Source organism: Myotis nattereri (genome assembly GCF_964212035.1).
Source record: "Myotis nattereri genome assembly, chromosome: 8".
Classification (NCBI taxonomy): domain Eukaryota; kingdom Metazoa; phylum Chordata; class Mammalia; order Chiroptera; family Vespertilionidae; genus Myotis; species Myotis nattereri.
This window is the reverse complement of record NC_138083.1, coordinates 40,039,463-40,057,303: the sequence shown is the minus strand read 5'-3', so window position 1 is coordinate 40,057,303 and position 17,841 is coordinate 40,039,463. Positions and strand designations below refer to the sequence as shown.

The window sequence follows — 17,841 nt, the reverse complement described above, 5'->3', positions numbered from 1 at the left end:
TTGTAAAATGCCTTCTCATGACATATTGGGGAAGCTGCTTAGCACTCTGTGGAGCTTTATTCCAAAAAAAAAAAAAAGAGTTGGATATTGGTATTTTCCTCTGATTTAATGCTACTCTTAATGTCATTTTCTTTTATTAAATCCTTTCTTTCGCTTTTGATCTTCTTTATAGCAGAGCCACTGGTCATATGGAAACTATTATTGGGAGATGAAAGACTTCATTGCAGTTAAATAAGAGTGAATCATTTGGGCCAATAATACACACATCCAGTGAGGTACCATTTGTGTCTGAATGCCCTATGTTGTTCACTTTGTAGCAGAGCCATTGAGGTTTATAAAGGGATTTACAAAAACCTGCTTTTTGTCTGAAATGTGTAGTCTGACAACATGAAAACATTAATATGCAATCCTTAACTCCTTATATATAACATCTAAATAATGCCACTTTTCAGTTTAAAACCGAAACTTTCATTTAAAGTGGAGATACCACTTAATTAAAATTAAATGTCAGTTTTTAAAATATATATTTAAATGATCTACATCAAAATTCTCCCATCATTTGAAACCTGTCTAAGATGCCACCTTCCTTTTGAAGCAGCCTCTGCTGTCTCTTCTGATAGGGTTTCACCCGTCCTTTCAAGTCCTGCACAACCTGCATCCCTTAAGACATTCATCTTACTTTGCCTCCCATAGTAATTATATTAATCCACCATTAAGATAAGAGCATTGAAAGTAATAGTTATGTCTACATATTTTTTTCTAAAAATGCCTAAATAGACCCAGGCATAAAGTAGATATTCAAAAGGCATTTGTTGAATTAAATGTTTATTATTGGATAGAAACATACTAAATGTATATTCAACAATATCGAAAGGTGTTAGGTTTCACAAAGAGTCTCACAGACACATGCCATTCATGTCATCATCTATTATTAGGAAGCATCTAAGTGCACGTTGTGAGACTACAATCCTATAACAGTGACCTCTACACCCCGTCCTTGCTCTGGGGACACTCTCGGCTCAAGACAAGTGCAGGCTTTATGAATGGCAGCAAAACGGAATCATCTAAGTGTAAGCTCTGCCGTATTAAAGGATGCCCTTCTCCCTTCCTCTCTCTAAAATCAATAAAAACATATTTTTTTAAAAAGAATTATAGGTGTAGATCTTAGATTTGATCCACAGAATAAGGAAAATCCATGCCACAACCTTGATATGCAAGGTACCAAGTGATGGGCATTTAGTGGGTTAGTATTTGGAAAGTGACTGAGAAGAAACATTTCATTTGTTTAGGTAAGCTTCTTTACCCTGCCACTTCCTTTCCAAGTATTTTGCAGTAGGCATGTGTTACTTGATAAGAACAAGAGCATTTTAAAAATAAAGGGCAGGTAGGTAAGGAGAAATCCCGGTGTTGGACCTCCTGGACTAGCTGCAGGAGTTGTGTGGAAGGCAGATGTGATTGTGCACGCACACAGGTGTGCCTGCACTGCAGGGTCTCAAAGTGCACCTCACGTATTCAGTCGTCTTTCCTGCTCACAAGTAATTGCAAACTTTCACCATAATCTCTGTGCTAGATTGCTTCCTCGCTGAGCATGTGGTAACTTTGGTTCCCTACTTATTAACCTGTACATGGGTCAGGGGAGGGACTCTGTTAACCACCCCTAGAACTACCTGTTTGGTGGGCTGCATCCACTTACGGTTTCCCCTCTATGAAAATGATGTAGAAAATTGGGGGCGAAGGATGGAGATACAGAGGAGAGAAATGAAACAGTTTTAATAGATGGAACTTATGAGTTAAGAAAAAAAAAGATGAACTGAAATCAGATAATTTGCATCTCTCGAACTAGATCACAGAATCATTCATTTTAACCATTTCGGTGGACATCATGGGAGTTTCAGCCTAGTTGATCACATGACCAGTCAGCACTGCCAAGATTAAGGTCATTAAGATCATGTTTACATTCTCTTGAAAATTATCTTATCATTTGGAGAAGATAAGCATGAAAAAAATCTCCAAGAATTGCCCAAGAAGGAATTACCTTAAATTTCAGGCAAAGTTTGAAGTGAAGCTATGAGATGAGATTTCCGGGGGCAGAAGGGGGGAACAGGTAGGTGTTCTTAAGACATTTAGGAAGTCTCCCATGAAACATTGCTTAAGAATTAAAATCCAAACAAAAGAATTGAATCTATATCTGACTTTAGTTAAAAGTCCTTCAAATGTTTAATCCCATGAATTAAAAATATATATTCTGATCATTTATTTGTGGTTGAAAGGCTTAGATTTTTTTCCTGGATGTTAGAACTTTCTCACACAAAAGAGTTGGTTATTAGAGTCTTGTTTTCTATAGGTTCTGGGTGCCTCTAGTACTGTTCCTCATGTTAACATCTCCTGCTGCCATTTTGTGAACTCCCAGGTTCCCACCGGGGAGCTAGTAAAAAAGTTTGCATGACCACTTCCCATCTCTTTAAGAGATTCAATTTTTGGATTAAACAGTATTTTGCACATTTGGAAAAATAAGTTTGCTCTCCTCTAATATGACAGAGATATGGCAAGATAATTGAAACTGAAATCTAGTGCTCTACCACTGTCATGTATAATTGATATTTCATGGGGAGATTACAGTTACAGACACCAAAATTGTTTTCTGTGTCAATGGGTGTCTAATTACAGTAAAAGCCCATCAACTTTTGTGTGTGTGTGTGTGTGTGTGTGTGTGTGTGTGTGTGTGAATATGGCAAAACAAGAAGAGAAAGAGAAGAGACACAAGTAAAAACTCTCAGGACCTTTTTCTTTTCCCAGTTCTTTTTAAAAATCACCTATGTCAAAAGAAAAATGTTGAACCAGATGCCATTAATAACAAACTTCCATTTTGATATTACCGAAATGTTTCTAATAGCGTATCTGGTTTGTGTCATCATTTGGTCTAGAAACTGATGACAGGTTTCCTACATTGCCCATCCTGCACTCTTTTAGGAGGATTATGGTAGAAGAGAAGGAACTGAGGTCTGAAAGCCTGTTTTGAAGCAGTTATCTCTGGAGATAACATTAACAAGGATTGAATAACTGCCAAATGAAATCTAATACATTTTCCCATCCATGAAATAGGCCTTTTAAATACAACAGAATAATTACTTTCACAATACTCCCTGGAAACAAAGAGAGCAGACACACTGAATGTCTTTTTGTTTGTGGTGTTTGTTGTTAGCTGAGGATGGGGATGAGGGTGTTTACCAGGGTGCTGTGCATCCCACATAAAACAGCCTTGCCAGCAGCCACCCAATTTGAAGCTGCATATCTTTTAAATCAGCTTATGTTGGAGGAGTTGTGGCAGATATTAAATTTTGTAATTTAGTTAGACATCTTGGCGTTGGCCTTGGCCTGAGTTGGTGAACCATGATGTTTTTCCTCTATGATAAAACTAAAATGATTTTCATATCCATATCTGTATCTACACACGCACACGCACACGCACACACACGCGCACACGCACACGCACACGTACACACACACACACATACACAGTTCTAAAACAAAAGCTCCAGTAAGTAGACCCTTTTTGTCCCTTAAATCTGTAAGCAGGGTGGGGCAAACTTAGGTTTACTATTGTGAGTATGCAAAACACAGACTTTATTCTTGTATTACTTAAAAGTTATTGTATTATTTTCCATAAGAACAACTGTACACTTACTTTTGCCCCCCCCTACCCTGTATGTATACCAAATAAAATTGTTCAATGTTATAAGTTTTCTGAGTGTAAAATTTGTTTCAGCCCTCTAACTGGACATTCACTCAGTCACTTAGCCACTTCCAGCCTTAGCTTTCTTCTCTGTCAAATGAGGAATTTGGCCTAACTGGTTCCCAAGTGTCTCCAAGGTCTTAAACTCCAAATACTATGATTTAAAAGTGCTTCTACTGTATCAATATTTTCCTCAGAAAGTAAGGTTATTTAATATTTATGGTGCTTCCAGACTCAAAAGAAGTAATGCACTTCTAAAGTTATTTAATTCTGCCCAATGATAAATTAACACAGAATTTAAATAGCTGTGTCGTAATTTGAATATGACTTGAGCTAAGATGAAATGTAACTTAGATATTTGCACATAACAGCCATGGTCTGCAGGGCCTGAAGCAAAGGCAGAGATGTTGAGATCACATGGTCTGGCCTCCTCTTCCTCTTTTGTGGCTCATGGGACCACGAATGAGGACACCGATCCTAGGGTGGCCCACGTCTGCTTCAGAATGAGCTGGGCCATCAGATGGTCTTGACATTCTGAACTCAGAAATACTAAGCAGAGAGGGAGTTAGCAGCAGGCATGGATCCCGAAGGCGTGTACCGCAAGATAGTGTGGAAGAAGAGTCCGGCTGGAGTCATGAGGGGCAGAGTCAGAGAGAGACAGGTTCCAGCCGAGGAGGAGATAGGCTGGAACCGCTCATGAGACATAAGGAGCGGCCTTAGGTCCTGAGAATCTTCTGGGTCCAAAACCTGAATTACAGAAACCTTCATGATAAAGCTTTTTTAAGTTTAATTTACTGGTTAATAACATTCTATAGGTCTCAGTGTTCAAGTCTATAATACGTCATCTGTATCTTGTGTGTTCGCCACCCACAGCCAAGTCTCCTTCTGCCTCTACCTATCCCCCTATACTGTCTTCTAACCCCTTCCCTCTGGTCATTGCCATGCTGTTATCTTTATGAGGTTTTTGTTTGTTTGTTTTTTTCCTAACCCCTTCACCTTTTTCACCCAGCCCCCCAGCCCTCCTCCCTTCTGGCAGCTGTATCTTGGCCAAGCTTGAGTGAGGCTCTGGTTCTTACTATTAGAGCTGCCTCACTAAATTGATCTCGGGGCACAAAGTCTCACTAAGGTCACTGTAAGCTCACAAGGGCAGGGCCACATCCAGGCTCTTCACCATGTGTCCCCTGTCCCTCGCAGAATTACAAGCATGGGCTAGATTCGGAAACATTTGTGATTTAATGTGCACTGGATCAATGAACAATTATTGAAAATATTTTTAGATTTAATTCTATCTTTTACTTTTAGCATAAATATATCTAAAACCATATAGTATGTGACAGTAAGAAGGCTGTTCCTACAGACTGCAAAAGCATTTGCAATCAATATTAATTAAGTGAACTGTTTTCCTAGGCTGGCTTTTAACTTTAAACTATTGCTTATCTATGTTAAAAGGTTATTATCAAAATGGGGCTGTAATCAAGTATGAATTTTCTTTACTTTTTTAAAGGCACCATCCTAAGAACCTATTTGTAAGTTTAAAAGAATCTGCTTTTTCTAGTTACATGATCACGTTATAAGGAACGTTGACAGATCCTGGCCGTGGCCTGTATAGATAGCAGTATTGGTTCCTCCGTCTGTTTCTGAGCTACCCTAGTGGCGGATTTGTGCTGGCCACCTACTGTCTTTCTTTCCTTGTCTTTTATGTGACCAGAAGTAATGTTTCTGAAAGAGAACTGAATAGGATGCTGTTGTGGTCAAGGAAACATGCAAAGCTAATTCTCCAGATTAAAATATTATCTGATAGCCAGGGGCATTGGACTTGATCCTAGAGACTCAGGGTCGTTACACATGGATCAGAACCTATCATCCATCCTTTGTTTGACCTGGAATACATCCGTTTACAAAGGAGGTCTTAAAACAGTAAGGATAACTTTGTCCCCAACTTTCTTTATGGAAAATAATTGATGTATTTCTTGAGATGATCTATGGAAAATATATAAAATTAGGTAGCAAATCTAAACAAAAACATAGTTGGAACAACTATATTCTCAAACATATTTATAATAATATCATGTAAGATTTTACTGTCATCCTGCAGGAGAGAGATTTAAAATTAAATGGATATGAACAAAATAGAGGCAAAGACGATTGGAAGTACAGGCAGCTTGAGTTCTGAGGGTTCTGGAACTACTGAGACCCTTATGGTAATGTATTATGCACATATTTTCAGAACACAGAGCACTCTCTATTATCACTGGGTACCAGCTGTTTGACATATCTCTTCTTGCATTAGACATGGGAATTATTCTCTAAAACTTCTAGTATTATTTTCTCCATTTTGGGTTTTGAGTAACTTATTCATCGGTATACAACTATTAAAGAAACCAGTTACACTTAGAATTTAGATATTGTTGACTCTCATCATTGTATTATTTTCACTCAGTTACACTGTCTTCCATAATAGTTGAGGCAAAGAAAATAAAAGGTAATTGGTTGTGAATTCTTTTTTCCTCTTGTAAAAACTAATCTCAGTGTGACTAAGAGGGGGAAAGAAGAAATTGCAGAATTAATATCTGAATATATTTTAAGTGAAAAGCAAAATATTAACCTTAAATTATATCATAAATGCCTACAAAGAGGGCTTGAAAGTTGTAACATAATAATTCTAAAACACCTCTGCTATGCTCCGATCCATGGTTACCTCAGTGATTCCAACTTAAAATCCTCCTTTGTGGAAGTCCAAGAACTGAAATCCACTGGGAATACCAAAAAATATGAGTCAGCGCTAAGGTAATTGTTTAGGGTAACATTGACAGACTAAAGAGTGACCATTTGATCAAGGCCTTTGAAATTCACGCTTACAAGTTGACATTTTGGATGGAAAGGGTAATCATCGAAGGAATAAATCTGGGAAATGCACAGATTTAAACATGGCAAACCAAAGCCTGAATGGAAAATAGTATCAGTCTTTGTTTGGGAGGAAAAATGAAAACATGTCCCAACAGTGAGTGAGCAATGGCTGGCGGAGCTGTGGGCATGGTCTGCCTGTGAGGGAACAGGCTTCAGTTACACATGAAATACCGGAGTGGCGTGGCAGCGGCATTACGTATGTGAGAAGGGCTTACACTTACTCCACGAACCCAGGGGCTGAAACTAGAACCGGTGGTGGAATGCGCAAGGAGGCCGACTTTGGGTGAAAATGGAATGGACTGCTTTGGGAGACCATCAGGGTCTCAGTGCATTTGCTGCACACTCAGAAGACCTAAATAACCACCATTTAGAATGATCCAGAAAGGGACTCAGGCACATAGGTGGCAGACAGCACAGGCTTGCTCAGATCTCTTAGCTACAACGTTCATTTATACTTCACGAGTTTTTAAATCCTGTACTATTCTTGCTATATTTTGAATCTGAGCAATTGATCCTTTCCCCGGCTCCTGAATTATCTTCTTTGAATTGCCTGTAACAGTGAGAACTGGATAGTGGGCTGCCTTAGCTAACTTGCCTCTGCTCAGTTCTGGGAATGTGACTGTTGTCAGCACAGATTCTTGTTGTTGCATTCCTTAGAAATACTCTTTAAATATTTGGTAGCAAAAGAGTGGTGATTCTCCTTTGTGGCTTTATATTTTGAATGAGAAAAAATTCAAGTTTTTGATTTATAGCAGTCTAAATTTGTAGATAAATATATTCAGTGTTAGACTCATTGTCTTGTGTAAATGTTCACCTAACAACAAGCTAAGAAAGTTAACTAGTTGGAAATGCAAACGAAAATGCAGCTACTCAGCTTCCTCTTAGTTTGCAAAAGTTTGATGTTCTGCTTTAAGGCGATGTACCCTCTAAGGTCAGCAATTGCTGTCTTCATGCCATTGGTTCAACATCTCTGGGCCCAGAGTAAGTAGTACTAGTTAATAAAAAGCTCAGCAGCGGGTTTTTCAGACCGAAGCATCGTGCTGTACTCTATGATTTTATTCTTGGAAGCATAAAGACTGTTTACAATATGGTGTCTTCCTGGGATCAGAATAGTGAAGAAAAAAAAAAAATGGAACAATGTCCAAACTCTTTGCATGGCAATGATGGCATTACTGGTGTGTTTAATAAAACCTTTATTGGGACATTTTCCGGTGTGGTGGCATTGGCAGCAACCGTCCCCCTTTGGATTTGGAACTCGGCAGCTGATGAAATACAGTAAACATTAATTCGGAATGGGCTGCCAGTTTTGGAAAGCCAGGTGACATTTTATTATATTTGTACCGAGCAGGGGCTGCGTCCCATACTGCTGCCGCTGCCGCTGTCACAGGCTTAGCTGGCATTATGGAAAAAAAATGGCAGGCCTGAGAATCTTATCCCCTGAAATGAAAGTCGAATGCCAAATTGAAATTCCTGTAGGATTTCCGATAGCAATGGGGGAATTGAGAAGCCCACAATTAAGCATATGGGCATTAAGATAATTGTCAGATCTGTTGGCGGACATGATAGAAGACAGATGGGTACGAATCAGTGCGCTCCACTGCAGCACCCTGGGAGACAATTTGACGTTTTACCTGCCTGAGCTCCTCTGCCATATTTGTCACTGGATGTACAGCACGGCATCTTGCTGAGTGTTAAGTGGCTGTGCAGGGCACTCTAGGTGTATGCATGGTCCTTCAGCGCCCTCTAGTGAAATGCATTTGGGAGTTTTGTTTTGCAAAGGCCAGTCTTCCTTCATTAGGTCCTGGCTACCCCCGTAAACAGCTGTCTCACCTCTGGTTCCCGCTAAACTCTATGGTTCCTCTCGCCTTGCAGGTCGGGGCCCATCGTGAAGACGGAGTGGCCCTGAGAGGCAGCCATTCTCTTGTGCCAAACCAGGTTCCAGTCCCACAGCTTCCTGTCCAGTCGGCCACCTCCCCTGATTTGAACCCGCCGCAGGACCCGTACAGAGGTAGGTCCACTGGGGCACTTCTCTCCTCACACAACAGCAGAGCTAGTGCTGATCCCCCGCTTACTTGGCATTCGTCCCTCAGGAAGCACTGGCAGAAAACCAAGAATCAAATTTGGCCCCAAAATGGTAAGTAAATGGGAAAGTATTTAGAACAGCTAATTGTGTTTCTTCAGTAGCTGTTTTCTTCAAACATCCTCTGAAATCCTGGTGCTGTTTCAGCAGGGACCAAGACAACAGACTGATGAGAGGAAATTTTATTTTAGCTATTTCCACATCTTACTCATTCAGCTCCTCTAATATGGTTAGTTGTAGCCTGAAAATGATATTTCCAAATGAATAGGAAGGAAGGAAACTGTTTTTGTTGTTGAAGATTGGAGGAAATATAGGCACATCTTAAAAAATGGAGTTGTTTGAACGATTTTCGGTATTGAGTCATCTAGCCCCATAATGATTACTTCAGTCATACTGTGATGGGTTTTTCATGACCCCAGGAAGTTGTCCTGTTGGGGCAAGACCCGGGTCCCAGGCTCTCTGTGCAACTGACTGAGCAGGTGATGAGGAGACACTTGAATAACATCTCATTCCCCTCATGTTTAGAACAAGAATGATAACTCTACCACAGGATATGCCTGAGATTTTTCACCTGTTAAACATTGTACTCATCTGAGTATTAATTATATATGGGGATGCCGCCCCATTTTATTTGAACAGTAAGAATGTGGCAGACCATTCTTTTAAAGAGCCTTTGGTTTTTCTTTTTCTTTCCTTGACTAATGTTTCTTAAGTTTTAACACGTGTAAGTGTGACTTGAGGTCTTGTTCAAATTCAGATTTTGACTGCAGGTGTGGGATTCTGCATTTCGAACGGGCTCCCAGGTGTAAGGATGCTCCTGGTCCGTGGACCAAATTTTGAGTGACAAGGTTCCCAGCCACAGATTACAAATAGAGGGCAATACTCGATACACAAGCTTCTACCCTAGAAATAAAGGCTTGCATTAGGGTCAAGTTTTAATGTGTGTTGTGATCTTGAAAGTTGAGCAACGAGAAAGCTTGAAATTTCTTCAGCGCGCAGCTATCTGCTTTCCATATGTACCATTTTTAAATGCTGATTACTCTTTGAGGATAAGAGAAGCCTAATTTCAGAATATCATTAGGATATCTATTGAAGACTTGACTGTACATATTTAGCATACTCCCTGGGAATTATATTTTAAGGACATTTTTCTATTAAATCATTGCATATGGAAGAAACTCAATATAATAGCTGATATTTACTTGGGTTCTTAATCAGAACATTGAAGTGTATGATTTTCATGATTATGATTTTCATTGCAATTAAGTTGATGTTTTGTAGACAGTGAAATTACCATCTACTCCAAAAGATTGCAAAATAGAATTTAACCTCAGAGCCAATGCAGAGAGAACTTGCTTCCGCAGGTGCATTTCTGAAACTTCACCAGGTAGTACATACACACACACAAAAGACAGAAGGGTCACAGTTGAGCAGCTTGAATTGCATCGCTGGCAGCTCCAAATCTGGGGTGCGAGTTTGTGCCTGGGGTCTTTGGTGGAGACGTCACCGGGTCCCTCTGTTTCCGCAGGCATGCCCCCAGGCCTGCAGGGCCAGAGCGTCTCCTCCGGCAGCTCTGAGATCAAATCCGACGACGAGGGCGATGAGAACCTGCAAGACACGAAATCTTCCGAGGACAAGAAACTAGATGACGACAAGAAGGATATCAAATCAATTACTAGGTCAAGATCTAGGTAACAGTATACAATACTGTCGCTTCATTTAATTCCTTTATTGGACTTTGATGAAGTGAACAGAACAGGAAGAAACTATTTAGTTTTTTCCTGGCAGGTAAATCTACAGCTGGAAAGAAAATTAAAGGCCTACTCTAGAGGTACTGAAGTATCGTTTAAGATACCTGTACTCTAGCGATGCCTGAAATATCTTTGCATTTATGAATTTGGACCCAGGGCTAATTATACGCGGTAAAAACAATTTGTAACTGACTCAAAGAGTTGATTTTTAAGACTATACCGATTCTACAAATTTGGTCAGAAATGTTATTTCTAAAATATTTCTAAAAAGGGATCTTCGTGATATTGAAAACTCAATTGATGTATATGCAACTCTAATGTTTTTCTTATCTCAAAAATGAGAAAATACTGATTTCCCATATTATTCTAAACATGTTGATATATATGTAACAACACCTAAATTGCTAATTTTTTTCTCTCCCAGATACTCCCTCCTATAGAAAATGCATCTGCAGGATCTAACTGTCTCCTTGAACTTTAGTCTGATAATCAGGTGGTTTTTAAATGCTGTGGCACCCATATTTTTGATTTGCTAATTAAATGTACTAAAACTACACCTTCCTTTTAAAGGCTATTGTTCTTAAGGTTATATATATCTAGTGTCCTACAGGGGTGAAGAAGATGCCACCTTTTCATATTGTCTTTATTATTATTATTATGGTACATTTTATTACATGTCCTATCACAAGTTCCAAAAACCCTAAAAGCTTCTAGCTTCTCCCTTCATCATCACTGCGGTTCCCTGGCTCTTGGCCACATCGGTGAGGAATCCCAAGGGCTCGCACATGCGCACCACCTTCTCTGTTAGTCCGGTCGGTCCTCAGTAACTGAAGCAGTGGCCGTACCTACTAGTGTGCATATTCATTTACCTTGTGACGTTTCAGCACAACATTTAAACTTGCTGTTAAGAATCTTCATATTCTAAAAGGTTACCCCTGTGACATTTACTCAAACCTCCAAAAATGTGTTGTAAGGCATTGCTTTTCAAATCTAGGCAGTTTGATTTGCATAACCAATTCTAATTAATTATTAGCCCCAGTAACTTTGGAAAACAATTCCCATTTTCAGGCCCACCCTTTGAAAGGTATGGCATGTGCTTCATATATAAAAATAACACCCAAAATTTTTAACTTCAAGACAGTCCCAGCAGAAACTTGACTGTGTTCTCCTTTCACTTATTACATCCTATAGTAATAGGCAGCTTGATTTCCTTGGCAACAGCAGAGGTCATGGGTGAGGGAGAGAAGGCACAGCAGCGAAGTGGGAGGATCAGATGGCAGAGCCTTTTCCGACTGGTTCAGGTCGGTTGTGTGTTCACTAGCACACATCCACAGAACACCATTTCATCTGCAGGAGGGTGTACCTCTGGGGAGATGACCCAAGTCTTACAACATCTTTCTCTGGTGCCTCCCTCCTACCCTCCCTTACAAGCGTTCTTGGCTTAAATGGCCGCCTTTATGTGCAACACGTGCTCGCAACCCAGGGCTATCACTTCCATTTTTGCTCGATTGGGGCTTGTAAACCGTAGTTGATCTTTATTACACTCTGGAAATTACCCAGAGATTCTCCAAAGTGGAAGATTTAGAGCCATGTAGTTTAAGCCAACTTCATTAAGTGTACATCACATTGACCAGATAACTTCCCACATGTCCTCCAGCTCTGAAGTGCTGTGATAACACTTTTTCTGTGAACATTTCAAATTCGTGGGATTTTAAAATAAAGGTTAACCTTCATGGTTATTTAAAGCCATGCTTAAATCTATTGGTTAACATCCTTGTAGCTGGTCGCCTCCATATTGTTTTTTGTTTGTTTCTTGGATTTTTTGTTGTTGTTGTTGTTGTTCGTCATGGAGAGCCTATTACTTTTGGTAAAGTTTACTTTATTTTTGATATCTCTCATGCCACCAAAACTCTTGTTCATATTAAATCAAACTATTTTGCTCAGAGTTCTTCTTTTCAATTCTGTCTTCCTTAAGCAAGACATCTCCCACGCCTCTTTTTACATAATCGCCCATGAAACACTCAAAGCCCTGATGCCATGAAACCTTTATGCTATGCTTTCCAGATGGCTCATCCTCCTATTTGCCCTCCATTCAAAAGTTTCTTCTCATTTGTCAGCATGACACCCACAAACAGAAATAATCTTGCCTTTCCAGACTCTACAGGGTCCAGCCATGCCTTTGGTATGAATCACACAATATTTCTGTTCTCACAGTCAGAGATTAGCTTGTTGCCTTCATTTTTGACTCACAATGAGTCAGAAGCTCTAGCTGGTAGGTCTTTGGAGTTTGTTTTGCTTTGCTTGTTTTACACAGCTCAGGTCAACTCAGGTTTCCCCTCGCTTGTTTTTGGATCATAAACACCCATGTCATTAAAGGCCATGGAGATCATGTGTTTCTAACATTTTTATTGAATGCACAGAGAAAATGAGACTCAGATACTTTCAGTGGAATGACCAAACCTTTAAAGCAAATTCCTGGAGAAACCTGGACAAAAGTCTTCACTCCCATTGCTCTGGTGTCTTCAGTGTAGGGGCTTCATCCTGACAGCGGCACCACGTTAATTTTGACATCTCAAACTGTTTTTGCAATCACTTAGTTTCCTTAACTTTCAGATGTCACGGTATGAAAGTTAAAAACAAAACAGAAGAGCAACTTCTAAAACTGTTCTTTCTGGGTTGCCCTCCTGTGGTGCGGCTTCAGCTGAAGTTGACTGTGGCTGGCTTTGCAGGGTGTAGCCTCCGGCAGTAGTATGGGCATACTCTGGGCCCTAACTTTAACCTCTCCTGTTCAGTTTGAGTTAATCTAGGGCCTGTGACAGCCATCCAAAGCAATCCTAGCTCCAGTGCATGTAAAACTCTGCTAAGGACAAGAGCTTGAGATGGAAACATTCCGCGCAAACTCTGGAAGAAAGCAAAAGTAATTGAGTCACCGCCTTTTTCCCCACACCATTAGAAAATGTCCCGTCCCTTTTGTCCCACAGCAATAACGACGACGAGGACCTGACACCCGAGCAGAAGGCGGAGCGTGAGAAGGAGCGGAGGATGGCCAACAATGCCCGCGAGCGCCTGCGCGTCCGCGACATCAACGAGGCTTTCAAGGAGCTGGGCCGCATGGTGCAGCTCCACCTCAAGAGTGACAAGCCGCAGACCAAGCTCCTGATCCTCCACCAGGCCGTGGCCGTCATCCTCAGCCTGGAGCAGCAGGTCCGAGGTCAGTGCCGGCAGCGGGCTCCTTGCAGAAGCCACGTCTCATGGGGCTGGAGGGAGCGTGAAGGACTCGCCTGCCTTGAGCAGGAGCGGAGGGGACACAGGAGCACAGCTCAGGAGAGTTCTGTCCATTGCAGACCACGACTGAATCCACAGGCAGCTCCCCTTTCTCCTGCAATAAAGTTATAGGATCCTCTTACCACTAAGACTGCAGTGTGGAGCTTCCCCGTGCAGTCAGTCATCGGTGCTTCGTATATTTGCTTTACCAGCTTTCTGATACTCTCAAGGGCTCTGTGACTCCACCACGCAGCTCACCCTCTACCAGTGACTGAGGGAGGGAGTCTCTAGTGCACTCTCTAACTGTCCCTTCTATCTGTAAACATGAGGAAAGGGTCCCCAGAAGGGTACACGCTGCTCCCTACCAGCAGCCTGGGCAGTAACCGAAGGCTTTGTGCTTCCTTCTTCCACAGAGAGGAATCTGAACCCGAAAGCTGCATGTCTGAAAAGAAGGGAGGAGGAAAAGGTATCCTCGGAGCCGCCCCCGCTGTCCTTGGCGGGCCCTCACCCTGGAATGGGAGACGCTTCGAACCACATGGGACAGATGTGAAAGGGCAAGTGAGCTCCCCTGCACCAGCCTTCCCTGTGGTGCTCCAGAGTGAGCTGTCCCTACACCAGCCTTCCCTGTGGTGCTCCCAAGTGAGCCCCCTGCACCCAGCCTTCCCTGTGGTGCTCCCAAGTGAGCCCCCTGCCCCCAGCCTTCCCTGTGGTGCTCCCAAGTGAGCCCCCTGCACCCAGCCTTCCCTGTGGCTCTCCCAAGTGAGCACCCTGCACCCAGCCTTCCCTGTGGTGCTCCCAAGTGAGCTGTCCCTACACCAGCCTTCCCTGTGGTGCTCCCAAGTGAGCCCCCTGCACCCAGCCTTCCCTGTGGTGCTCCCAAGTGAGCCCCCTGCATCCAGCCTTCCCTGTGGTGCTCCCAAGTGAGTTGTCCCTACACCAGCCTTCCCTCTGGTGCTCCCAAGTGAGCCCCCTGCACCCAGCCTTCCCTCCTGTGCTCCCAAGTGAGTTGTCCCTACACCCAGCCTTCCCTGTGGTGCTCCCAAGTGAGCCCCCTGTACCCAGCCTTCCCTCCTGTGCTCCCAAGTGAGCTGTCCCTACACCCAGCCTTCCCTGTGGCTCTCCCAAGTGAGCCCCCTGCACCCAGCCTTCCCTGTGGCTCTCCCAAGTGAGCCCCCTGCACCCAGCCTTCCCTGTGGTGCTCCCAAGTGAGCCCCCTGCACCCAGCCTTCCCTGTGGCTCTCCCAAGTGAGCTGTCCCTACACCAGCCTTCCCTGTGGTGCTCCCAAGTGAGCCCCCTGCACCCAGCCTTCCCTGTGGCTCTCCCAAGTGAGCTGTCCCTACACCAGCCTTCCCTGTGGTGCTCCCAAGTGAGCCCCCTGCACCCAGCCTTCCCTGTGGCTCTCCCAAGTGAGCTGTCCCTACACCAGCCTTCCCTGTGGTGCTCCCAAGTGAGCTGTCCCTACACCAGCCTTCCCAGTTACTCCCACCAAAGTTGTGGCCAGATCAGTCCATTTCCCCAGATTAACAGATTTTCCCCTTGATAGAAGAGTTTAAGAATAAAACGTTTACTTCTACTGTTGTCAATGTACTAATTATTTCCCCTCTTCTTTTCCTTCTCAGGTCCAAGCTGCCACATTGCTTCATTAACACAAGAGACCACTTCCTTAACAGCTGTATTATCTTAAACCCACATAAACACTTCTCCCTGACCCCTTTTTTGTAATATAAGACAAGTCTGAGTAGTTATGAATCGCAGACGCAAGAGGTTTCAGCATTCCCAATTATCAAAAAACCGAAAAACAAACAAAAAAAAAAAGAAAGAAAAAAGTGCAACTTGAGGGATGACTCTCTCTAACATATCATTCAGAATGTGCAAAGCGGTGTGAGCAGGCTGAGATCAGCCCAGAGACTGAATGGCAATCCTTCCACACTGTGGAACAATGCATTTGTGCCTAAACTTCTTTTGGAAAAAAAATATAATTAATTTGTAAGTCTGAAAAAAATATTTAATTTAAAAATTGTAAACTTGCAATAATGAAAAAGTGTACTTCTGAAGAAAACTACATGAACGTTTTTGTTGGTATTCAAGTCAGCTAGTGTTTATAATTCCTGGATAGCGAATGAGGGAAGCTCGGCTGCCCTAGTAACAAAACCAGCAAACGTCCTGAGACAGCGAAGTGATGACATTAGCCATTCCTTAGGGTAGGAGGAACAGATGGATCTTATAGACCTATGACAAATATATATATAAATATATATATAAATATATATTAAAAATTTAGTGACTATGGTAAGCTTTTGTTCATTTGTTTCAGACTTTTTTCTCCTGTAAAAAAATAGTACTGATTAACTTTTTTAAAAGAAAGATTTTACTGTAAATACGGATTTTTTTTTTTTTTTGGTCTTATTTCTGTCCCTTCCCGGTTTGTTATCGTAACCTGTAGTGCCAACTCTGCTTCCGGAGGGGTAGTGCAGGATGAAACGCTGACCCTGATGTTGCTTTTCATTCACGAATAAGTAGAAAGTTGTTTCTCCAGTCTTTTGGGAACACGGGACTTAAAAGTCACATCATGTGTAGATATTACTAGCAGCATTACTAAGACACGGCAAAAGGAGTGTGTCTGAACTGTAATGTTGCGCGTGTGGCCCTCTCCTGGGATTTTCAGAGGTACAAGGTTAGAATGCTACAATGTTACCACTGTGCCTTCCAATGTTTATATCATCGGAAACATAACATAATCAAAGTGGCTGTGATTTAACAAAATGATTAAAGTGTTACCTACATGTGTAGCCGAAGTAGTGTGCAGTGAGGCGTTTCTGAATACATGGTCAGATTTTTGGAAAAAAACAAAAACAAAAAAACAAGTAAAGTTCAAAAACCATCAAATGAGAAAATTGCAAGTAGTGTGACAGAGCTGATTGATTTTGTTGCTTTCTTGATTTTTTTTTTTTTGAAAATGGGTATACTAAGATGTAGATGATATAACTGCCTCCTCCATCTGAAAAATGCCAATATTCAATCATCATGCAGCATTATAACAAGCCTTATAAGTCCTAAAGCATTAAGTTGCACTTTCTTGAGGAGGGGTAGTGCAGTATTTCTCTGGCCAGTATGAATGAAGTTTATACCTAACATATTTGATAGAAACATAGATCAAGCTATGGCACAGCAACTCATCAGATAGCTAGCTTTGACGTCTGGGCACAATTGAACCAACTTCCAACGTGAATCTTTATAATGATTGAGTTTGGTGTATAGTGCAGTAAACAAATAGTGCTCCTAGTTAAGTATTTGTCAGCATCCTTTTGTCTCTAACTCGTTTCTGTTTTTACAGCCACACAATCTTGGCATGTATTAAGAAAAAAAAATCCCTATTCAAGTAGTTTTTTCCACCTATCAGCACTGAGCAAATGCCATAAATCCATCAAAATGGTCTAAATGTTCCATCTGTTCTCCTGTTTTGCCAGTTATATAGTAATGAAATACATTTGTAAATTTTATGCAACAAACGGCAAACGTATCATTATTTTGAAATTGTGTATGTAAAAGTTATATTTTTACACGTAGACTCTTGTTATGTGTTTTAATACATTGTATTGGTTTTGGTTTTGTTTTTTTTTTTAACTGTGTGGTTTAAAAACGTCTCATTTAAATGAAATAGTGAGCTACAAGAATCTGAATTTTATGTTCATTTCTGAAAATGTAAGAACAAATAAGGTAGTTACCACGTGGTCATCTTTTACAAACCCATAAACATTTTGATTAGCTGTGTGTGTGTGTGTTGAAAACTGTAAATATGTTCAGTAGCGATAAAACTAAAATACTTTGATTTGTTGATAAGTTCCTAAAATGTGGAGGTGGATTAAAACCTTAGGAGAATAGCAGAAATCAAACTTCATGAAGAGTTATTTTGAGGCTTTCCTGTGAAATGTATGAACAAAGGGACTCCAAGAGGGCATGGAAGACAGTGTTGTGTCCGCTCCCCTCCTCTGAAATAATGGAAACCATGTGTCTGTGTTCCCTGGTATGTAAAGATTTCCTTTAGTGGTACATTCTGCACTCACTTTGTATAGTCTACCAAGGCGGGTATCCCTAGGAACAATAT

At 41.4% G+C, this 17,841-nt stretch overlaps 1 protein-coding gene across 37 annotated transcripts in view; it reads left to right on the top strand.

The window, feature by feature from the left end:
- Nucleotides 1–15,788, top strand: part of TCF4 (transcription factor 4) — a 339,804-nt gene extending 324,016 nt beyond the window's left edge. For 21 of the 37 annotated variants that reach the window (XM_081097265.1, XM_081097257.1, XM_081097246.1 and 18 more), the window contains 5 exons: nucleotides 8,513–8,648; nucleotides 10,249–10,411; nucleotides 13,453–13,682; nucleotides 14,149–14,289; nucleotides 15,356–15,731. In XM_081097265.1, the coding sequence (XP_080953391.1) occupies nucleotides 8,513–8,648; nucleotides 10,249–10,411; nucleotides 13,453–13,682; nucleotides 14,149–14,285 (666 nt within the window). In that variant the 3' untranslated portion in view covers nucleotides 14,286–14,289; nucleotides 15,356–15,731. Of the gene's footprint in view, nucleotides 1–8,512; nucleotides 8,649–10,248; nucleotides 10,412–13,452; nucleotides 13,683–14,148; nucleotides 14,290–15,355 lie in introns of all 37 variants that reach the window. The other 16 variants (XM_081097247.1, XM_081097260.1, XM_081097252.1 and 13 more) reach the window with 1 other exon arrangement.
- The last annotated feature ends 2,053 nt before the right edge of the window (nucleotides 15,789–17,841 follow it).